The sequence below is a fragment of the Maylandia zebra genome, linkage group LG7, assembly GCF_041146795.1.
Source record: "Maylandia zebra isolate NMK-2024a linkage group LG7, Mzebra_GT3a, whole genome shotgun sequence".
Classification (NCBI taxonomy): domain Eukaryota; kingdom Metazoa; phylum Chordata; class Actinopteri; order Cichliformes; family Cichlidae; genus Maylandia; species Maylandia zebra.
The window spans coordinates 5,462,977-5,486,833 of NC_135173.1; the positions used below are offsets into that span (position 1 = coordinate 5,462,977).

The 23,857-nt window shown below is 40.5% G+C and overlaps 2 protein-coding genes across 2 annotated transcripts; one reads left to right on the top strand and one right to left on the bottom strand.

Annotated features, from left to right (window-relative positions):
* Positions 1-10: 10 nt before the first annotated feature.
* si:dkeyp-19e1.3 (uncharacterized) lies at positions 11-19,077 on the top strand. Its single transcript, XM_004563375.3, has 14 exons — positions 11-226; positions 9,891-9,964; positions 10,313-10,398; positions 10,594-10,633; positions 10,758-10,838; positions 11,157-11,258; positions 11,351-11,460; positions 12,686-12,734; positions 14,335-14,455; positions 14,655-14,749; positions 14,997-15,062; positions 15,230-15,329; positions 15,746-15,898; positions 16,026-19,077. The coding sequence occupies exons 2-14, from the start codon at positions 9,899-9,901 to the stop codon at positions 17,411-17,413; spliced, it is 2,457 nt and encodes an 818-aa protein (XP_004563432.2). The 5' UTR covers positions 11-226; positions 9,891-9,898; the 3' UTR covers positions 17,414-19,077.
* Positions 19,078-19,133: 56 nt separating this feature from the next.
* uevld (UEV and lactate/malate dehyrogenase domains) lies at positions 19,134-23,440 on the bottom strand. The gene is made up of 12 exons (XM_004563374.5): positions 23,237-23,440; positions 22,553-22,637; positions 22,404-22,469; positions 22,112-22,275; positions 21,884-22,025; positions 21,703-21,797; positions 21,461-21,566; positions 21,010-21,180; positions 20,760-20,924; positions 20,408-20,495; positions 20,153-20,276; positions 19,134-19,997 (listed from the first exon to the last, which is right to left on the bottom strand). The coding sequence occupies exons 1-12, from the start codon at positions 23,276-23,278 to the stop codon at positions 19,833-19,835; spliced, it is 1,413 nt and encodes a 470-aa protein (XP_004563431.2). The 5' UTR covers positions 23,279-23,440; the 3' UTR covers positions 19,134-19,832.
* Between the last annotated feature and the right edge of the window lie 417 nt (positions 23,441-23,857).

Here is a 23,857-nt window from a genome sequence, read left to right on the forward strand (position 1 = left end):
CAACTCGCTCGCGGCATGTGGAGCAGGGCTGAGTGAGGAGGGAGGAAGGGGTGGAGGGGTTGTCCGTTTGACCAACATCGATTTGAGCGGAGGTAGTCGACACTCGTGGACGAGCCTTTACCGCGGTGGCAACGTCGGTGTGACAGCTCCCCTTCGCAGCGAGGGAGAGAATGAGAATAGTGGATGTAGTTTGTACAGCGCGGCAACAGAGAAGTCACTTCAAAAGGTGAGCGGAGACAGCTTTAGCGTCTCTGACACACTGTGTTGTCTTCTCCATCTGATTAGCGCTTGTAACGAAACGACCCGTTTGTTACTGTCTTTTCCTGTCCTGTTATGTTTTCACAACTTGCGCAACCAGCTAGAGATCAGTAAATGAACCCCTGTTCACTCGTTTTAAAACTAGTCGCACGTGCAGGGCTGTTAGAAAGCGCTCGTGTTAACCGTTAATGGAAGTGAAGGTTTGTGCTCGTGAATGTTTTAGGGTTTTTTTAGGGAACAGATACGGTTTATGGTGAGAGAAGTTGGCTAACTTCGCAAACCCTCTGTGGTTAAGAGAAGTGTAGGAGCGGTATTCATTTTTGGGAATTTCTGATTTTGCATCACTCTCGCGAGCTTTCCAGCTGTTAAATTACGTGTTAACCGTGACAAGACAAGTGTTTAAGAACAGGGAAGATGACTCGGTGTCCTTAATTATCTGGCGTTTCACCCGAACACCACTAGTCTGGGGTTTTTTCTCACGAAGCAAAGACATTTCTTAATCAGTTTCGCTCTTACCATCTTTAAGTTCCGCATTGTGTTAATGTATGCTTCGCAGGTATGAGAGAAGTGTCAAAATCGGGAACTATAGTTGTGTTCGACACAATGTCCTGTCGTTTTATGTCCGAAAAGCGACATAGTTTTTTAACTGGAGCCAGCTGGGGTTTACTCTGAATATCCCACCACTCAGAAAGCAGACTCCAGCATCCGAAAGTAGGCCAGTAGCTGGTCTGTATGTCATGCTACACCGTGTTTGGTCCCCCCTCTGGAAGGTTAATGGGAGTCTGGCTGGTTCAAATGTGGAGTGGGGGGAGGTTACAGACAGACAGACTCAAGTGAAAGATGTCCAGCAGCTCTAGCTCTCCTGTGTTGGATTGCAGACTCATATTACAGATGTGCATATTGCTAATGTGCACATTACCTCTTTAATTTAAATATGTACTTGGTAATAGCATGAGAAGTATTGTACAGGCGTATTAAGTCAGTGCTATATTAGGTTTTCATACACACACTTCACAGCTGTGTTTTTTTAAAGATGCTGCTTTCTGTTCATATCAGAAAGGTGTTTCTATGCTTTTGCTTCTTGTTGTGAGAACCCCACCCATACGTCACAATTTCCTGCCTCTTTAATTATCTCCTGCATCTGTTCCTAATTATTTTAGTTAAGAACTGATTTCATTTGGTTTATGTTGTAAAGCTTTTGAGATAGCAATAAGTCAACCACCCTTTAATATTAGATTTTCCCTTATGAGAAAAATAAATCTGTAAATCTGTGTGCACTTACAGATAGGGCATGGCATTTTCAAAAATGAATATTACGTGGATCTCATCGTTTTCAAACCGTCAATTTGATCTAGAGTCCAACAGCACATGATGACTTTAGGATATGTGTGTGAGTAAAACTTTTCCCTTTAAACATTGTTCTGACTGCAAGCAGGATGTCAGCCACATGTGAGGCAGAGCATGTGAGCCCTTATTTTATTATCCTTGTCTTTTTTTCCTAATGACTCACTAGAATTTGCCTTTTTTAGAACACTGATGTGTTCATTAAGCTTTTATAAATTTGCTGTTTTATATCCCTGCTTAGCATACTTAAAAGCAATTATGTAGTATTATGTTCTGCGGTATTATAGATAATAAGTAAATCCCTTGGTTAGCACTTGGAGGAAAGGATCATAATTGGCTTTAGTCAAATAAACCATAAACACAGACGCTTTCTTTTTTTTACTCTGATACAACATTTACGTCTGTTTATGGTTCACATGTTCGTTTTCAGCCAGGAGTTTGCATTGTTTTCTGTTGGGATAATATTATTACAGCAGAGAAGCAACAATAGTCTTTTTGTTGGTCTGAATGGCGGCTTTATGATAGATTCCAAAGGCTTACAAATGGGCCAGTGTCACAAAAAGCACCGAATAGTGAAGCCTTTTGCCAGCCTTTTAAAGAAAGAAGAAAAAGAAACACTTTACCCCAATAGTGTAACCCGTGAAAGGTTTTCAGTGGCCTTGTCACATGATTAAACCACCTACAGGTAATCTCTGATCATCTTGTTGCAATGCAATCGTGGTCAGAGCTGGGGAGGTGTACCATATCGCGTGTGGGGGCTTAGTAGTATAGGTTATAGCTATGTTTATGAAAAGTTGTTCCGAGGCACACTTGAGGCAAGTCCAGGTGTTGGTCTGTTTTTATCAACCAACAAAATAATGTCTAATTTTTTGTTTTTCTTTTATTTACTGTATCGTGCATAAAGCTGTCCGGCCTATTTCAAATGAGAGCTACATCAGAACCAGAAGCTGCAACACTGCTTGTTGATCTGTATGAAAATGTCTCGCACATTGTGTTGTGAGCCATGCTAGGTCGAGATATCACAAATGGGCTGGTCAAAATCCCTTCATCTGACAGTATTATTCAATCATAATCTATGGTAGGGTAGATGTCACAGAAGCTATTTTGGACAGAAATGAGTAAGATTTTCCTCAAAATATTTCAATATCCCCAGCCATTAGTATTCTACATTTTTCTTTTCAGGGTGACAAGATCCTGGAGTTTGTGTCACCATGCATTGCGTAATAGACCTTTGCACACCCTGAATAGCTTTTCTGTGTTTTTACAGGCTACATACAGACAAACATAGTCACACTCACACCTACATACAACTTGGGTTCCTCATTTGCCAAACCTGTGCTTGCACTCCTAGAAAGAACTTGAAAACTCTGCACAGAAAAGCCAAAGTCATCCAGTGGATTGGAACTTAATAGTATAGTCCGTGAATATCTCAGAATAGTGGGGCATTTATGATGCTTTTATGAAGACTGCGATTGTTAGCACCTTTTAAAATTATATTAATACACAAGGATGATCATATTAAGAAGGCAGTTATAAGAGGGCAAATAGATTATAGATACCAGTGTAATAAAATTACTTTACACTATTATAATCCTTAAGTCTCAAATACAGCATTTTAGCATTTGATCAGTATGTTACTTTATCACAATCATGGTGCAAGAAACTAGGTTTCTGCGAGAACTCATTTTGACAGTTGCATGAGCTAGTTTGTCTATAAATGATCCCAATTCTTTTTCCCACACTCCGTCATTAGTGAAATTGAGGTCACACCACTGTTGAGATTGTAAATTGTCACTCAGGCTGAAAACTGCTACACCCATGAGGACACGAGTGGTCGGTTCATGGGATAATAGCTGAAATCTTTGTTTGTTTGTTTTTTGTAGAATGGCTAAAACGGACCATCTTGGAATTTCCCCTCTATGATTGGCTCTGTTTGTGTCTTTTCTAGATGCCACTTTAAATTAGTTTTTGCCCCAAATACTTAACCTCGTTTTGCTGAACTGCTTTAAGTGTCCTTCCAGTGTATGCTGTCCCCCTTCCATAATCCTCTCTTTCTGTTCTTGTAAACAATCTTAAAACTGACCGAATCACACGCGCCGTGTGTAACGGTAAGCCTGGCATTTTTTCTTTTTTTTCTTCAGCTTTTGACTTTGGCCGTGGTCGGCTCTTCCTCATTGGGTAACATCCTCTCTTTGTGTTCACCTTCTTGAATTATTTAATCTATTTGGCTTTCCAAAACCTAGCACTGTGCTGTGGTGGGCAAAATATAATGGTTTGTAAAGAGTGGAAGCTGTATCAGAGGTTACGTTTGAACTTAGTAATGTGACCTGAGCGTTTGCTCTTAATTTGGTGAAGGACGCTTGTTGTGCAGCAAGCTGCTTTTGTAAATGGTTAAATATGAGATCTGTCTATCATCAGCATGATTTAAGCATTGCTTTTTTAAAAACCTGTTTTTCTCTGTTTATTAGTCATTCAGCTTCACGTATGAGTTTACTAACATTACCACAACAGTAGTTATTTAAAGTGTGGATATACGTTGGGTTTTGGGTTTTTTCTAGCTACACCACTTATGTTGTGACTGTGTCTTTCCTAAGATGAGGATCCATTTATGAGAATGTGGCTTTCTCTGCAGGATCTGAGGTTTTGTGTTTATAAATATTCTTCCCTTGACATTCTTGTCCTCCTCATACCACTCCTCAAAAAATTGCTTGCACTCTGGGAAACAGGCCTGCGATGGGCTTGCTTCTCTAGCATCTAAAACTTTGTGTGGTCATTTTTATAATTAGACCCCCCCTTCCTGCTCTCAAGCCACAGTAATGAACAGAGACTGCTTTCAGTCTGAGTGATACAAGGTGAGGTGAGCCCTCTTCCTCCTGCTCCATCTTGTTTTTTTCTTTGTCATGAAAGGAAAAAGGGCACATTTGGATGGTGAGTAATGTTGGTATAATCTATGTTCTGTGTGGCTCTCTCTGGAAAAATGATAAGGCAGAGGGACATGGGTAATATAGAGTGCAGCAGGACAAAAAAGTCCTTAGGGACAGCAAGCTATTCTGAGCCTTTGTGCTTTTTCTCAGTCCCTGAGCTCTGGATGTTTCCCCCTGGGCCACAACGTCTGTGTCTGTATTTTCTATGCATAAACACTACAAAAAAGTGAGTGAGATGGGGCGGCAGGGGAAAGGGCCCAGACAGTAAGGAAGACAGGGAATCTTTTGTTAAGGAGACCATAGCTTCTCAAAAGTAAGATTTTCTCTAAGTGGCCTAAGGTGGGTGGTATTATTCTTGTCTCAAATTGTCCTTTGAATTCCTAGTATGGACTTGCTGTTTGCTTCAGCTCAGTCAAGAAAAGATTTAGTACACAGTTTATTTTACTTTGCTATGAGTCAGTAGCCACTATGAGCAAGCCTTGAGAAAAATGCTACTGGCATGGGCACGGTGAAACAAATGGCTCTTGTCCATGCACCATCACACCTGCCAAACATGTTTGTTAGTATGGAGCCATATATAGAAGCTGTTGATGATACTGAGATATCTGAGCTTGTTTTTTAAATTAATGTGATCATATTTTGAGCATGTTAAAACGTGGCTTCTAAAAATATGACTTGGTAGCTAAATGTCCATTATATTGTACTTAGGAAAAATTCTCTCTGATTAACTCACCTTGAGTATACAATAATCTTGTTTCAGCTGCTTTGGTCTTGCTTTAATGGAGGTTTCATAACTTTATTTTTTTAGAGGCAAAAATAGTCACTCTTGTGTTTGTTGTAATAATGATTCCTGTTCTCTAAGTAGGTTCTAAGCTTTCTATGACATTCCTCATCTCTTAATAGTGCTCTCAGTTGGCCTCTATTACCATCTAATTTGACCCTGGATGATCATCTTTCTTCGCCCCTGCTTAAAGTAGGGAGGGCACCTCGTGGCCGTTGCTCTCTGTCTGCTTTTTCCAGCTCTTTTCTGCTTCTCTTGGACACATCCGTGCTTACATGCATACACTGTGTGTCTGACACCCATTACAAAACTGGAGCTCTGTTGCCATCTGGGACTTGAGCGTTCTTCATGTGGAAATTAAAGCCATGTGGTTGCTTGTAAGCTTCCCTTCTCTGAACTAGAATGACATACTTGTTCTTCACAGCCGCCACAAAGCTACACCACTGAGCTAATGTAATGACGGGGGAAATGGAATGCACCGCAGGACATTCTTTCAATTTAATTGTCATAAATTGTTCTGCTAATGACTGTAGTAATTAATACGATTATAAACTTAAGCAACAGATGTATAATTCCACCATATTCTTAATTTGAATTGCTTTTTCATTTGATGTAGGGAAGTGAGAAACCCTTGATAAAGCATCAGATTTAGATCATTTACATCTTAGTCGTGACTCATTAAAAATGTGTTTGTCTTTGACACTTCATGCTTATTAGTACCCTGACAGTGAGGTTGTAAGATCCTCTGCAGGAACAGTGGTGGTTTACAGTACATGTTTATAATAAAATATGCATCTGAAGAGTGAGTGTGAGAGTTTACTCTGCAAGGTAACCAGGCTGAGTTGGTGCATGGTTCAAGCTTGTCTGATCTGAGTGTCCTTTGGCTGACCATGCAGCGCTGACTAATCGTGTGCTCAAAAGAACGAAACATCTGGCGTCTTTTGCTTTGCGTCGCCATCAGCAGTGAGGTTAGTGTTTTGAGTGACAGCCACATAAAATACATTAACGTAAAAATTTGATATTAATAACAATATTAATATCAGATATTAACAACGAATCTGACCTTCGGGATTCAGGTCAACTTTTTTCCAGTATTTCCAAATTTGACCTTAGCTCGTCTCCCTTGTGTTTTTGCCCTTGTGCTGGTACAAACTGTCTGAGGTAGTTTGACTTGAAGGCTTCAGTTCAAGATATCAACCCACATGCACATATTGCAAATATGTCATCGTGTCTCTATCTAAATAGGAGTCTAGCGCTTGTGGTTAGTTTCCAGGGCCCTACGGTAAGTTATTGCCAGACTACTTGTAATCCCAAGCTTTCATTCTTACTTGGCACTTGTATAATCCTGTCTTAAATCGGAATCCGCTCGGATTAAGATTGATTATAAGCCAAAAGAGAGATGATCAGAAACCAAGGGAAACAGAAATATGTTTAAATAACATTTGAGAATTGTGTTCTGTTTCCTGTGAGATTAAATATATCTTTTAGTTTTTGAACCGCAGTTAGCTGATAGAACTATAAATGGCCTTTTGGTTTTCAGTGCGGAGAGCTGTTTAAAAGTGTGCTACCAGTAAGTCTTTGAAATAAAGCTACTTGGCTTAATTTTTTTCCTTGCAAAAGCCAGGCTGGTTATGGCTTTATCCATGACATTTTAGAGTATGTGAGCAACATTTAGAGATAGGAAATGTTAGTGATAAATCAGTAAAGGAAGTTTTGACTGCCGCATCACGGCATCACCGCTGAAGACCTTGTAATTAGCTGACTGTGACTCAGAATGCTTTGCAAGCTCTTTGTGGTTACAACTGTGCACTGTGAGCTTATATATGTGAGCCTAATTTAGAGCCCTATGTCATAACAGGAAATGATGTCATCTAAGCCTTAGTTTCTACCCTGTTAGCAACATGGTTGTCAAAACGTAGCCATACAGTTGTTTGTTTTGTTTTTCTTCTTCTGAATGTTCAGCGGTGTTAACCATCTCAAATTCCAGCTTACTGTTTGCTCACTATCTCAAGCGGCCGATTTTGTTTCTTTCAAACACATAACCTTTATTCATTCCTTCTGTTTTCTACACAGTTAGACAAATGACACATCCCTGTTCATATTAACTCCCCCAGGTGTGATATTCGTGTGAGGTTTCTCCCACTTGGTGACCTTCTCAGTTGCTTAAGCAGATTTTCCATTGAGCTTCCATCTGTTGACACCCTGATCCCGACCACAAGTAACCACCTTCCTGTTCACCACTTAAAAAGGGCAGTAAAGTAAATTACTTTGATGCAGCCACGGATGTAGCCTCAGCTGTTTTCTCTTGTATTTTGCTTATGAGTCATAAGCAAATCACCAGTTGTATTAGTGTGATATGATCTTACTTCTCGGATGAGAGGTGAAACGTCTTCAGAAAACTTAAAGAAGTCCGGTCGCTTTTCTTTCCAAGCTCCTTAGATTACTTTGACCTGGATGACTGAGAACCTACACAGACAGATCAACTGCAGTTTTACTGAAATCTTTCTTGCTGATCACACAGTCCAAGTCTGAAAGAGTTGAAATATTTGTTTAATGGCTGGAGGAAGAAGAATTTTGTCCCACTCTTTCTGTAGTTTTCCTTGAACCTGTTATTGAAGGAGTGGCAGTCACTAGTTTCCTTTTCTTCCTGGCTCAAAAACAATGCTATCAGCAGTGTGGAGACTCAACACAGGAAGAAAGCATCTGAGACCTAATGATGAAGCCCGACAGATGCTTTAATTATTTATTTATTTATTTATTTATTTATTTATTTTTAAAGAAATTCCCTCAGCAAACAGGACTTTTAAAAAGTGAAATTCCATTGTACAAAGCATAATGAAATGTTATACATATTCGGAGTGTGTATATATATATTTTATACATTTACAACTTACATTTATAAACATGTGAAAATGCAGTAAAGCAATCTTCACTTTGATGACCATAAGTGTTAAAGTTGTTGGCATATAAATCAATTAACTCCTCATGCATTTGAATTAGGTTTCACTGGCAGTACCATTAAAGCTGAACTCATAATAACAGAGCACGTTCTCTTGGCATAACCTTGCTTACACATCCGTGTTGTGTGATGTTCCTACTAAGTCATTGCATTAAAATAAGATTAGTCCTCGATATTCACTTAAATTCAGTGCATGTCTTAGAAGAGAAACATAAATTAAACTTTTGATAATTGTGAAAATACAATTAAATCAAGAGGGCTTAAAAATTCGATTAATTAAGAAAAACAATTATGTAGCTTTACAATGTGGTGCCATGACACTCCACACATCAACTCCGATGTTAAAAAACATTGTGTGCATAGTTAAAGTATTCAGTGCAATTCAGTTTTATTTATATAGCACCAGATCACAACAATAGTTGCCTTAACGTGCTCAGCTTTTTATTAATTTATTTCTTTACGACTTATTTAGCCTATGATAAATACACTAGTAAGACCACATTATCTGATCATGTGATATAGGTAAGATAAGACTTTGGTTACCGAGCTCACCTCACAGACGGTTTACACAGCTGTTCAGAAAGTATGCTGATGCCATCAAAACCCTGAAATGGCTCAAGCTGAGGTGGATGAGAAAAGGGAAATTTTGAAAAGGAAAGCAAAGAGCAACAGAGTCCATTTGTTCAGAGGTCTGGTTTCACTGAGCACCTGTTTCTACTGTGGCAAACCTCTTCCATTATTAGGCTTAATTGTAGGAGAGTCCCAAGAAGTGCTCATATTTCAGCAGCACTGGATACCTTTTTATGTGTGTGGGAAGACACCTGAGAAACAAATTGCATCCTGAACTTGTACGTTTTGTGAATTGTAGATCGCTTCAAATGCAATGTCTCCTGTCAGCACAATGAGTAAGGGTCTGCAGGGAAAAGTTAAAGGGTCTTTGTGTGAGATGACAGGTGCATTCACACCTGTTGCTGCTTGGCATGCTACGAAAAATCTACTGCCTGAGGTTTCTGTTGGCTGCATGTGTCGAGAATCAGTATAACATAGTATTATTCCAAAGAGCTGACTTATTATACTAATTTCCTGTGTAACCTTTTTAAAACAAACACTCTTCAAAAAGTCAATGTGAAGAATTGCATTGGACAATACCATGCAAGCTAATTCAGACAGCCAACTCTAACTGCACTGCGTCATAAACATGTAACATGCCTCATCCGTTATATTCCATATTTAAATTTCGAAATTTGCTACATGTCAGTGCCGCTGCTGCGCTGCATTGCTTCGTGCTGTTTCAAGCCCTCTACCAACTCCAGCATACACTCATAGGCTGTTTACCCCACAATTTCTGTATGTGTCATATTTTTATGGAGGGATCTCGTTAAGTTTAATGCAAGGAGATTGTAGCAGTTTTATCTTACAGTTATCTCTTTTACATTCAAGCAACATTTTATATCATGGATCAAGTGTGTAATTATCCTACCATACCAATCAGCAGTAAATCAATATTTACCTCAATATTAGGTCAATATTCTTCCACATGCCCAATGTATATGCCAATGCATTGGCATATACACAGGTTAAGAGAGATTACTCTCTTAATCTATTTCTGTGTGTTTTCTTATAGATTTTGACATGAAGAAGGACATAGACACATTAATAGCAGAAGAACGGGCTGAAATCATCTCTAAATATGACAAGGTAGGTGTTTACAGGAAAACCTGTGACTGTGAACATTTCCATAGTGACCAATTTGTGGTTACACTTAGAATATTTTTGCAAAGCATAATGCATTTGTAGAGGTGTAGCCACAGAAGATTGTCACGTTTCATTTGGAGGATACTACACAGATCAGCATTCACACGCTCCCTACCTTTGCATGGGCTAAGTCTCAATTGCATCTGTCAGGAAGGCAGAACATCATCAGAAAATGTCAAGGCTCATGTCTCAGGCTCCTAATTTAAAATGTAGTGCACTGACTCGCAGGGTTTAAAGAGGAAAATAATGGATCTGTCCAAATATGCATGATTTGAACTGTTTGTGTTTCAGGGCAGGCAGGAGGGTGTCAGTATTGATCCGTGGGAGGATGCTGACTACAGCATTTATAAAATCACAGACCGCTTTGGCTTCCTGCAGTAAGTACATTTGAAGCTTTGGTCTCTACCTTGCACTATTTTAAATTTGTGCACATTCCCTTGCATTGAATTGGTCCCATCGTTCTGTCTATGCTACTTCTCAGATTATGATGATTTTTTTTATCATTATAAAATGTAGATTACTCTCTTAATCTACCGCTTTGATACATATTGTGTATTCCTGCCCTTCTCCAGTGAGGAAGAGCTTCCAACACCAAGTGTGCTTGAAGAAAAGGTATGAACATTTTAACGTATAGCTACTTCATATTTTTACCATATTTTTACCATTCAAGTGATCTATTTATGTCCGACTCTCACATGCACTGAACCACATGTTGTTTTGTCTTTCTTCTCTCCAGCAAAAGCAGCAGGAGCTCGAGCGAGTTGAGAAATGGCTGAAGATGGTGAAGAAATGGGACAAATACAAGAGCAGTGAAAAGGTCGATAGTCACCCATCAACATTCAGACACCAACATGTCTTAATTTAGCCCATGCTTCCTTTTTTCTGCTTGGCTATCTGATGTACTATTTCTGTTTCTTTTTATAATCTGTTTTCCATTCCTCTTTTAAGCACAGCTCACTCCTTTATCCATCTCCTCTTACCAGACTATCGTGAGGAGATGGCTAAAAAAAAAAAAAACAAGTACATGAGTGTATGAGATGAATCCGTGTCAATCAAGAGAGCTAAAAGGCGTACACCTCAAGAAGCATTCAAACGTGACGCCTGTGTTCATGTGTTTCTGTCACATCTGTTTCAGCTGGCGAAGCGTGTATATAAAGGTATTCCTCTCCAACTTAGAGGACAAGCTTGGGCCTTGCTTTTAGACATAGAGAAGGTGAAACAAGATGGTAAATATGAGGTAAGCTATTAAAATTGTTGGCAATTTTCTATGATTTTGAGAAACTGTGTCCTGGTTTTTACACACAGAAATGTCATTCCCCTGTTATCCAGAAAATGAAGCAGCAGGCTCGTAACTTCTCCACAGAAATTAAGCAGATAGACTTGGATGTTAACAGAACCTTCAGGAACCACATCATGTTCATGGATCGCTTTGGAGTCAAGTGAGTTCTTAGCTTCACTCAGGAGGAAGCTGAAGTATTTCATTGTATCCACATGTAACACATTATACACACATACAAACTGTTAAACCTTGGTTGTTTTTTTTTTGTTTTTTGTTTCTTTTTTGTTACAAGTGGCCTTGTCAGGTTTTTTTGTTTTGTTTTGTCAGGTCACATGTCCAGGTTTCCCCTGACAGAGGTTCCTGCAGGGTGTGACCTCTGACCTAAACGTTGCAGTAGCCCTGTCCCCTCCCCACTTACACACGCACTCACACAGTGCCATGCACACACACACACAAAACCAAAGATGTGGTTTCCTCCTCTCTGCATTTTATTAGCCTTCCTGTCAGTGCGCAAAGCCCCACAGGAAATGGCATTATACAGAAATGTGCGCTGGCGTCACATGTACTGTAATACCACTGCAACAACAGAAACTTATATCACCAAATGTACACAGACTTACCTTCCAAACACTAAATACCTTCTTGTGTTTCTCATTGTATTTGCTTGGGGCAAGGCGCTGTTATGTGTTACTCTTCACTCTGAGTGTGTAACTGAGTGCTCTGTTTTTGCCCTTTGTAATGTACTTCCCCTCCAATTCAAAGCCACCGAGTCCAAATAGACCAAAACACCGCTCCATCCTGCCTGGCTGCCCACTCCTTCCCTGCAAGTCAGCAGCTGTCTCACACACACTGAGAAACTGACAGCTATTTAAAGCTCCTTTCCTGTCTCTGTCCCTGTCCATAAGACATCTATTTACTATAGAAGCCTGTGGGGGCATTGTCCTATCTACATCTGCGTACATTAGATCTGTTACTATCCCTACGCCGTGTGCACGTTGTACACATTAGCCTACACACATTGGCCGCCTGTGTTCAAGGTCTGAAGCAGTTGTAATCAGATGTAATTTCTGGAACATCTGTGGGGCTTTCCATATATGACAGCATATTTTCACATATCACGAACAAAATATATACTTCTCTACTTCACAAGGTCATTACGAAAAGAAAACCATAAAAGTTAACTTTTTGGTCTTTTTTTTTTTTTTTCTTCAGCCATAAAAGAAGTCCTGTCACACATTAAGACTTAAATGTGTAGCAACAATACTGAGGGTTGATTAAGCGACTGGGTGGATACAATAATTGGTTCAATTGAACCGCTTTACTCCGACACAGCGTTTCAGTTTGTTTGGTTGTTTTAACTGGTGGCTTCTCTGTTCTCTCTCCAGGCAACAGGCGCTGTTTCACGTACTAGCTGCTTACTCTGTCTACAACACGGTGAGCAAATTTGTCCGTGTATCTGTGTCCGTACTTACGGTAACATTGTGTTGCATAATATGGAGGAGTCTTGTGTACACTAGCTGCACAGGAACAAGCAGCACATCCATCAAGAGTGTTAGTTTCTGTACAGTGGAAAACAGGCCGAGCTATCCAGACCCATCTGTTGTCACTCTTGTTTAAAGCCTTAGGAGAGATCTTTTATTTATGACTGGCTTGGCCTAATTGCTACACAGTGTAGCAGATAGACCGTTGTTCACACTATTAGACCAACTTCCCCTTTTGACAATATTTTAGCTTCAGGACAAATATTAAGCCAATTCACTCTCTTTTGTTCTAAGATTTTATTCTGTCTTAATGTAAGAGGATGCCTTGTTTCCAGCTAAGCGCAGCTTTTAGAAAAACAAACCTCACATCCTCATTTCTCATAGAAGCCAAGTTGGTTACTTTTCACTTAGCAGTCATCTTAACAGTGTCTCTGCACCAGTGTCTTTGAATCACAGTTGTGGATCTGAAGGCAGAGATAATGAGTTTTTCATGCATCTGCTTGAGGGTCTTAGTGTATTTTTCCAAGTGTTTCTCTTTGCATGGTGAAATTCAGAGTTTACACACATGCACAGAATCACCAGCACTCGTATGCATTTGTATCCTGTGTCTGAACACTTACATCTATCATTTGCATTCACATTGAACAGATTTTAATATTCCTACGCTTTTCAACTAGCAGAAATTTAGCAATAGACTTTTGAAGAGTACACCACACGCAGGCAAGCCAAAGTCTGTTTTTCTGATTGGTTTTTGTAGTCGATTCCTGTGTGGTAGAGGTGTTTGAGCCAGAGGAAATGGGCATGTGTCGTTCCCTTTTTCCTTTTTCCCCTCTTCTCACACACTGCTCAGAAGAAACTGGGTCAGTAGGAGAGCCAAGAGAGAAAAGGGAAGAGAGAGTTGGAGGGGGGGAGGCATGTTTGTTCTTTTTGCCTATGTGATGGTAGTGAAGAATGTGGGGAATGTGTAGTTTAACCTCACCATAACCCTAACTGTATTTATGCTTTTCCTTGGAAGGATATTCTGTCGTGTCCGTTGGTAGCTACACAATAAATCAGCCTTAATATGGACAAATACTAAGCATGTGTCTGTGTTTGCATGTATGTGCTTGCCAAGGGCTAGTTTAGTTTAAGTCACTGAATCATTGTGAAGTCATATTGTCAGTAATTGAAGCTGGATGCATGACATTACTGAGAGTCTTTGATTGGCTAGTGTACATATTTGTACAATCCAGGTTTGAAGTGCTGATAATACCAACACTACATCTTGTTGTGTACAGTAAAACTTCCAGAGTCTGTCTTCAGACCTCATAAGACATTCAGATGCTCTCTGTTCCCTCATTTCTTAGCGTGTGTGTGTGTGTGTGTGTGTGTGTGTGTGTGTGTGTGTGTGTGTGTGTGTGTGTGTGTGTGTGTGTGTGTGTGTGTGTGTGTGTGTGTGTGTGTGTGTGTGTGTGTGTGTGTGTGTGTGTGTGTGTGCTATTAAATTATGAATACTTCCTCTCATTTGCCCGTTCTGTTTAACTAAAGCCATTTCTGCTCCTGTCTTCCCCCAGGAGGTGAGCTACTGCCAGGGGATGAGTCAGATCGCTGCCATCTTGCTCATGTACCTGAATGAGGAGGATGCCTTCTGGGCTCTGTCCCAACTCCTTACCGACAACAAGCATTCCATGCACGGTGAGACAGAGATGGGAAACAGGAAAGCACAGCTAATTAATGTCTGGGAAGTAACTGTACTGTTTAAAACCAATTAAAAATATAAGGATGCTTTACTAACTTTAGTAATCGTTTTCTCTTTAATTTGTATATAATACATCTCTGCTATTGCCATACACAATTTATAGTCTGCTGACTAATTTTTTTCCCTCCCCGCTAGGGTTCTTCATCCCGGGATTTCCCAAGCTGCACCGTTTCCAGGCTCATCATGAGCTAATCCTGTCCAAAATGCTGCCTAAGCTCAAGAAACACCTGGTGAGTAGCAGACTGATGACTGATGCCTTCCATCCATCCTTCCATCCACAAGAGTAATTGAGCTCTTTGAAACCTTAGAAGTTCAGACTCATTTCAAACAATCAGGTCATTTCTCATTTTTTTTGATTAATTCATGTTGCAAAGGACCGCATGTTGCAGATCTTAGATCCCAGAGTATTTGGAAAGCGAGATTTATAACTGAAAACAAATTCTAAGGCAGAGTTTCGCATTCATTCCTGCTCCACAGGACAAGGAGCAGATGACAACAGGGATTTACACCACAAAATGGTTTCTGCAGTGCTTCATTGAAAGAGTGAGTATTTGGATTTCCTCCAGATCTTCACTGTTTTTTCGGGGGGGTTATATCTAGTCCCATTAATGAGTGCCTCACAATGCTTTCTTTTACTTTCACTTTTAAATTAGAACTACACCTATGGCAGTTTTATTATGTTTTGATGAGACTGACTCTTAAATTAACAGACACCTTTCACCCTCACCCTGCGTTTATGGGACATCTACATATTGGAAGGGGAGAAGATGCTATCTGCTATGGCTTACACTATCCTCAAGTTACACAAAAGTGAGTATGAGGCTGTGCCATGCCGCGCTTTATCCCTAGATACGGCCGCGGCTGCTGTTGCTACACGAGTGTGTGTTACTGTGTGGATTACATCGCACGCTTCCTCTCGGTTGGCTGCTTCCTAACTGGATGGCTTACATAACAGAAGTAGTCGGTTGCTGTGGAGAAGAATCAAAAGCTGATTTTTCATTGGGTGGCATACTCTAGCACTGGCTCAGCACATTGGTTGATTTCTTGCAAAACAACTCCTTTAACAGGCCAATTCTTTACTTGGCATCTCTTTACTTGGTATCTTTAAACATTACATCTGAGCTTAACTACTCTTTTTAACAGTAACATTTCTATTCCTCACCTCATGGAGATTATCCTCATAGATTACTTTGCTCCTCCTTTGTCTGTATTGTGTGTGTAATCAGAGCGCCTGCAGAAACTTCAGTTAGAGGACCTGAGAGAATTTCTTCAGGAGCAGCTGGCTGCTTCTTTCTTCATGCCTGATGATGCTGTAGTTGAACAGTTGCAGACAGCAATGACTGAACTACGCAGTAAAAAGCTGGACCAACCTCCTCCAGGTGCACCTATGCTCTTTTACAGGCCTCCCCCCCCCCCCCCCCCCCCCCCCCCCCCCCCCCAATCCTAAGCTTCTTTGTCCACAGCGTTTGTCTTGTAATAACCCACAAATTCTGTTTCCTTTTTTAGCCAAGTCAGATGAGTTACCCAAGAAGCCTCTGGGTCAAGAGAGACCAGTTCTCCTTCTCCCATTGCAGCCTGACTCTTCTGTGAAGGTCAAAATAAGTCCGCAGTCTGAGAGCCAGCCCAGTACAGATACCCAGGAAACAGTTGGCATCACCCCACATCAGCCTCCCTCCCTTGAAGAGCCCCAGGAATCAAGAAGCCTCTCCAGGCCAAACACACCTACTTTGCCTTCACCAGACCCTGTTGTGGTTCACACACAAGGGACACCATCTTCTCTGAGGCCTTGTCGAAATCCTCCGATCCCTCCAAAAGTAGGGGTAAGGAGAGATGTTAAGGAATTGTTCCCAGCAGTTAGTCAAGAGAGGGGCAACGAGGAAAACGAGACCTCAGTCACAGAGATCCAAGAAGAACCTGTGGATTGGCCTCCACCCTATGAGCCCCCTCCCTTGGATATGCATACAATGGAAGCTGAGGAGGAAATCATGGATCTCCCTGATCTACCACCTCCACCTTTCATTTTCCCTAACCAGATTGACCAAATGCCACTGGGAGGTTGTTCGCCCCATCTGGGAGCTAGGACTGGCCCGGGTATCCAGCAGTGCTCTCACTCCCCCCGCTCAGCCTCACCACTGGTCAATCAAATTAAGCTATCCCCAAAACTATACTCTAAACCTCCGACATCACTTGACATTTTGCAGAAAAAATCTTTGCCCTCAAAACCCTCCCCCAATCGTGCCTTCACAGATTCGTCTTCCTCTCCCAGAATTCCCCCAAAGCCAACCAAGTTCCCAGTCTCTCTATACGTCCCGGTATCTGCAGGAGATAGACGGCCTTCTAACACCTCACAGTATGACAACCTTTCGGAGGTTGATGAAGATGACCGTAATCTAGAAAGAGTGCTGAGCTCCACTCCTGAGGAAATTCCTAGCCTGCACAACAACCCATCATACAACAGAGAATATGACCCTGCTGTGTACCCTCTGCCTCCACCTCCTGTCTACATGCATCACTCTGCTTCCCCTCCCTCACTATGTGCCCTTCCCAGTTTGCCACAAGAACCAGAATATGTAGGAGAGGGCAGTTGGGTGGAGGATCCTATCCTTGCCCCTCCTCCACCTAGTTTTGCCGACAGACTTAGTCCCCTCCAATGCACCACTGCCAGCTGTTCAGACCCGCACAAAGCCATGTCACCCGGTTATTCTAAGCCTTTCTCCAGGGGCCCCAGAGACCATTCTGCCTTCCCAGCACCGCTGTTGTACACCGGGTCACCTCCGACTCACTTAAGATCCTCAGGACAGTCAGAAGTAGGAGTAGCTTTGGTCCAGTCCAGTCCAGACTTTTGCAGGGTGCCTCAAAGTGGACATCAGTTGCCCAAGTCGGTGACATTTTAAAGTGTTATACAAATGTTACTGAGTTATTGATTTTGACAATATGCTTGGGATTCTCTGTTACTGCTTGTCTAGTTTTCAAAGACATTTTCAAGGTGAAAGGCCAGTAAGTTTTAAATTTGTTGTGTGTGCTCGCGTGTGCTCATGTGCTCATGCTTCGTGTATTAGATTCTTGCACCTTCTTTTATGGGCAGTGGTGTCAAATTTGTATTTAAATTCTGTTGGCTGCACAGAAAAAGTGTTAACTTGCCTGCTCTTGTTGTCATGTGAGAAAATGAGGTTTCAGTTTTTTGGATTGTAATAAGAAATTTTCAGACTGTTTGTCCATACAACCTGCGCATTTCACCATTGGTTTGTTTCTCTCTGTTTAACAGTGTCCCAACAAAGTGTCTTAACCTTATCATTGTGCACTGAGGGTTGCAACTCTAACACAAGGGCTTTGAGGCTGCCAAATGAGACCTTGCAACCAAAGCCTGTACATTTATGCTGAATTTATATCAAACTGTGAGCAGGCTCACATATCTAACAGTATATCAAACTGTAATGAGAAACTGTTATTATTCTTTACAGAATTTTTAGGTCAGTACTTGATTTAAAAAAGGACCACTAATGCAGTGCACAGGCAAACCTTTCAGAGAGTTTAAAGCTGTATCCACCAGCAGCAATATGAAACGATGTGATACTTCTCTGCTTTAAATACTGAAGTTTATATCACATGAAGCCTGGTCAGGTCAGCTATTTCCCAGGCAGGTAGCAGTGGGTACTTTGTTTGTCTTTTTAATTTCTTTGTTTGGATGCTTTTGTTTTTCAAAGTAATAGTTCCAGTGTTATCTGTTTGTCTAATACTTGATCTCACAGCAATAATGTACTGTGTATATAAACATGCATGTATCAAATTTAATTAAGGAAAGACTAAAATGAGGTTTTATTCCATCACATCAGCAGTTTCTCAGTAAAATCCATTGACACTTTATTTGAGAGTAGCGCCATCTAGTGTTCAGTGGTAGAATAGATTCAAAGACCGAGATGGTTTTTGGGAAACTACTTCTGCTTGTTAATAGTTCTTCCTTTTATTCTTGGTTATGAATGTGCACATATTCAGAGACTTATACATGAGCAAATCCCATATCTCACTGTTTAAAACTGATATAAACCAGGAAGAAAAATTCATCTGAGTTTCTTCACATACTTTAGAGCTATTGGTGACTTTAGTGTTTTTTTTTGTTTTTTTTTTGAGAAATGGAAGTTGAGCCATAATATAAAATACAAGGAACTACTGTATAGTCAAACATGTTTATGTTCTTACAATTATGACATTGTATGTAAACATCAGTTTTGGGTTTTGTTTTGTTTTTTTGCACTGACATTTGTTATTACAGACTTTGCTGTTCTTAATGGTTTTTTTTTTTTTTTATGGAATTACAAATTAGTGCTAAAGTCTTTGGTCTAGGTTTGCAGACTCACTGTACATTCTTGTCTAACAACTTGGACCTTAGCTCCCACACAAGTATATTTTGGCTTGCTGGAGTATTCTGTCATGTGACCTGCCCACCAATTGTGGATCAGTACTCCTTTTATGGATCTGTTTGGCATCAGTGAGATTTGGGCTCAGACCAAAGCTTTTGTGCAGTTATGCAACTATGAGTTTTATAAAGAGACAAACCCGGGTTATCTGTTCTTTTTTTTTTTTCCTCTCCTCTTTTCTGCAAAGACAATTCACAACTGCTTTCAGATATTTATTGCACACCCCACAGTATCATATAGTGTATATACCTCAATATCAAGGTGCTTAAATTAGTTTTTTTATTTATTCCTTTACACAAAGTACATTAGGGCACGAGATTTAAATTTAGACCTTTAGAAGTTCCTTAATATTAAATATGAAAGAACATTCCAACATAATCCACTGATTCAACGCCAGCATCCTACAGTACGTATAATATTCGTACTTCATATTTTATCTGCAGCCACCCTGATTTTTCTCCTGTTGGAATGGGTTAAACATACATTTTAGGTATAAGTGCACTCTTGTCTTCAACTTTGGTTGTTCTTGACAAAACAGTTAAAGGCTACAAGCGTCACAAGTTTTTATGTTTTTGCAGAAAGTTTCTGTACATTCATGTATCAAGTTGTGACAAATTGTCATTTTTACCCAGACAAAATGAACGGCTTGTCATAGATGTGGTTACTGGGAACACAAAATGCTGTCTGTACATTGACAGTATTGACTGATTTGCTATACACTGAGAATGGATGAACAAATGCTGTGATTAGGTTTATATAAATTCAAAATAGAAGTAACGCCTGTAACCTAAAAACTTTAGTGCAAGGAGAAACCACATGCAACCTCAGCACAGACACAGTCCACCCGCTGAGGACGGGGTAGTAAGTAGCACAGCTACGCCCACACCGCTCGTATCGTTCATATCCTAAGTTGAGCCATGAGGTTGGAAAGGGAGGTAACGCTGTTCCTTAGTTTGGAGTCTTCTTCCTGTCCCAGTGACACTCCAGCTAGGCGTGTGGAACCGTTTACTCCCATAATGCACGGCAGACTGAGGAACACCTCTACAGCTATGCCACCCCAACCCTAAAGTAAACAGAAAAGGCTTTTTTTTAGAACAAGATAATCAATGACCTTTCCTACAATGCCCTGAAAGCATCACACACTCACACTCTCTCACACACACTCACTCACATTATTTGAATTAGTTGCTTCAATAACAAGCCACTTAGTGTTGCTACCTGAGCAAGTGTGGAGACAGAGTGCACCTTCCTCTTATCTGTCAGGACACTATTTGTAATGTCGGCGATAGAAAGGCCCACCGACCATGACCGCTGGCCTCGATTTTTCATGATCTCAAAGGCTCTGCAGGCACAAATTAAAATAAACAATTTTTTAAAAAGAAAAATATTTACTTAATTGATCAAAAATGCACTTATAATATTTTACAGTTATTATAACATTTTGTTCAAAGTTATAATAATTCATTCCAGTACCTGTCTAACAGTGGTTTGGTAGAGCTGGATCCTTGGGCAATCTCAGGTGATGCACTGGAGTTCAACCCAGAGTTACTCATCACAGCAACTGTGAGACAAAAACAGAAACGTAATTGTTTGGGTGACTGGTGTTTTTTTCCAAGTCCTTAGAATAGAAAGAAAGTACAAGTTGAACCGGTAGTGCAGCATTACTGCTTATGGTTGAAATGGTTGGGGGAAAAACACGTGAGGTGAATAAATGGGTTAAGACATATCTGTAAATGGAAAAACCGTCAGTGTACAGGTCAGGAACTCACTGAAGGAAAAAAACAAAACAAATATTTAAATAGTCAGTCCTTTCTTTCTGGCTCACTTTTGTTATCTGAAAGTTCTCCTATGACCCAGGCTGGTTTGTGTGTGTTCAGGTTGATATCCATGACATGACTGAGTCGCTCCGAGTCCAGGTTACACCCTGCTCCAATCACATGTGTTGGAGGCAAGCCACTCTGCCTCCAGGCAACGTGGGTCATTATGTCCACTGGAGAGAGAGAGTGAGTGACCGTACGTTATTTATATAATGAGCCGAGCAGTCAGTAGAAGGCGTGTCTGCTGCTGTTACCGACCTGGTTGTGATGCAATTAGCATCACTGCGCTAGGGCTGAGACGTGCCAGACTGGGAATTATTCCTCTGTACAAGTCAACGTTGGTCTGTACCACGGTGACATACGACTGTTCACTGCTCCATGCGTTTGCAGTCACCACGACCACGCTGGAGCCTGCAGAGGCTGAGATATCTAGCACAGCAGAGACAATGGTAATTAATTCCTGCAGACCTGTCACAGCAAAACTTGTAAAAGAAAAACACAAAGCTTAGGCATTGTTAATTCAGCAAACATTGACTGTGGCATTCCCATTCTTGTTCAAATGTTTTCTTTTTCCTCTTTCCTGATGAGTCATCAAATATGCTCTCTACACAAGCACAGTGCCAGTCCTCTCCCTTCTAATCAAACTGACATCACTGGTGACTCAGCAAAGAAGCATCTCTGGGTTATTTGATGGTGCAGTGTGACGTACCTCTGGATACTTCAACCTTTGGCAGACTGAAAATCTCCAGATCTGTACTGCCACCCTTGGTGGAACTCTCAGCGACATCAATGAAAACCAGTTTATCCACTTTACACTGGATGAAAAGCAAATAACAAGATAAACCACTTCTGAATAGTAAAATAGGAATTGCTAACATCTGAAGCTGGTGAAATAATAATTGTATGACATAACAGTTTATTAAAAAAAATACAATAAAATCAGGTGATTACCTTGGATAAAATGCTCATCACTGATGCCATTCCTAAATCTCCTCCCCCAATAACTGAGACTTTGTTGATTGGTTGATCGTGATGGCTGATTCCACCTGAAATTTAGTAAAGCCATCACTATGAACTACTTGTCTCATTAGTGATCATCAGTTATAATAAAACTATATATTAGGAGTTGCACCATCACTGATACGGAAATTGGAGACAAACGCCAGGAGCTCATGGGGATCTTTCTTGTCTGTTGTGGTCTTTGAGGACAATGGAGGGTCTTCCTGAAATTTGGTAACCATCTCATTCAGAAGACCCACCACAGATGACTTTGGCTGTTACAGAGGAAACGAAACAGCAACATTTCAGCACCTTGTCCGCTTTTAATTTTAAATTTCAACCAGACAGTACAAGATCTTACATGATCCCAGTTGTGAAGGCCAGGTAGGTGGATACGTCCATGGGCATCAACGTGCTTGCCCTCTCTGATGACCATGTTAGAAGTGGGTTTCAAGTGGCATATGGGAGGAGTGAATGGGAAGGAGTCCAACAGCCACAGCTGAATGGGGAAGTTGTAGGAGCGACCTTTGGACAGAGACACCTCAGTCAGTACAAAATTATGACCTCATGCTCAAATTAGTGATGCTATTAAATTATACAACTCTTTCTATCAAAATTGGGAGGCAAGTGAGAAGAGTTTGGGTCAGCCACACCTTCATATTGGACCGGGATGGTGCCAGTTAATTTCAGAAGGTCTTTTTGGGTGCTGTCACTAAATGCTGAAATATCAGTAAAGATAGTATAAGTTTAATGTTCTTGTGTGCGAAGGTCAGCAGTAAATGGGTTTAATGTAAGAACTTACTGTATGTGCCTGTGGATAGCGTCATCCCAGGATAGATTCGATTGATTTTCTCCAACTCCTCAACAGCAACATCACGAAATTTGTACTAATATCAGGGGGCAGAGAAGGAAGACTTAACTGTTTCGTATTTGGGTTATATATTACACACATGAGGTATATTGTACCACATCAGTTCTCTACAGATTTGGGTCATTACAGTAATCTTTTATTTACATTAATTAATTTATTTGTGGCTGTAAGAACATTTGTCATCGTACATTTATTCTGACAACAAAACACCCAACAATTACTTTTATATTGACATTTTCTTGAAGGGTCCAACAGGTCATTGCGTATTGCTGTATTCCACACCTACAATGGAAATGCTCATTGGCACAAACAACAATAAGTGAAGCACAATAATACTGCAGTCCACGCAAAGTTAGACACGAGTAGAAAGCAGCTCAGTTTAGCACTTTTTAATTGCCCTTCCTGTCTCATTACTATTTTAAATAAGTTACCATTCTGTTCTTTTTTCCCGTCTCATTGCCATCCAGGTTTCTCTCAGACTTCAGTAACAGAGCTGGTTCGGCTAGTTAGTGAAGGGAGACAGCAGCTAACCTAGCCTGCTATACTACCCGGCAATTATGTTTTGAGTTTTAACTTAAGAGGATCTTTCGAAGCAGCTCGTAATAAATCACTAACCTTCGAAAGAATCCGCTGGATTTTCTCTGACGTGAGGTCCATCTATTAAAGCACGACTCCCCGAAAGAAAATAAAAAATAATCCTCGTTTCTTTTGATTTCCACCAGACTGAGACTTTGCTTCCACTTGAACTCTAAAAAACAAACTTCCGCAAACTTTAAGGAGTAGTCAGGCGACACAGGGCGACGGATCCCGCCCACTTGTGACATCAACTACGGCAAAGTGGCAGGTACAAAAACATATGTAACGCCATTACCACACTGCATGAGCACAACCTTACATACTGACCATGCCAGTTTCTTTAAATAAAATAAACAAAAATACTCGACACAATTTAGGGAAGGAAATCGTTTTTGCTCTCTCTTCCACAGAAATACAAAGCAAAACATTGAGTACCTGCTGCATTGCATTTGCAGTCCAAAAAAAGCTTTAGATTGTCATACTCTGAAAATGCAGACATAAAACTAAACAAAAGCCTTAATGCATTATTGTCAGTCAGATCCTTGCAAAGATAAAACAAAGTATCAAATGGTAATGTCGTCTACATTTTACTGAGTTTACAATAAAAGTCTGGAAAAATATGCAACAACTTCGCCTCAAAAATAGCATGTCATCATTTAT

Coding starts and splice junctions, on each gene's coding strand:
- si:dkeyp-19e1.3 (XM_004563375.3), top strand. CDS start 9,899: ATGAAGAAGGACATAGACACATTAATAGCAGAAGAACGGGCTGAAATC. Junction 9,965..10,312: donor TCATCTCTAAATATGACAAG/GTAGGTGTTTAC, acceptor TTTGTGTTTCAG/GGCAGGCAGGAGGGTGTCAG. Junction 15,063..15,229: donor TGCAGTGCTTCATTGAAAGA/GTGAGTATTTGG, acceptor TTAAATTAACAG/ACACCTTTCACCCTCACCCT.
- uevld (XM_004563374.5), bottom strand. CDS start 23,278: ATGGACCTCACGTCAGAGAAAATCCAGCGGATTCTTTCGAAG. Junction 22,470..22,552: donor GCTATCCACAGGCACATACA/GTAAGTTCTTAC, acceptor CTGATATTTCAG/CATTTAGTGACAGCACCCAA. Junction 21,567..21,702: donor TGATGAGCATTTTATCCAAG/GTAATCACCTGA, acceptor CTTTTCATCCAG/TGTAAAGTGGATAAACTGGT.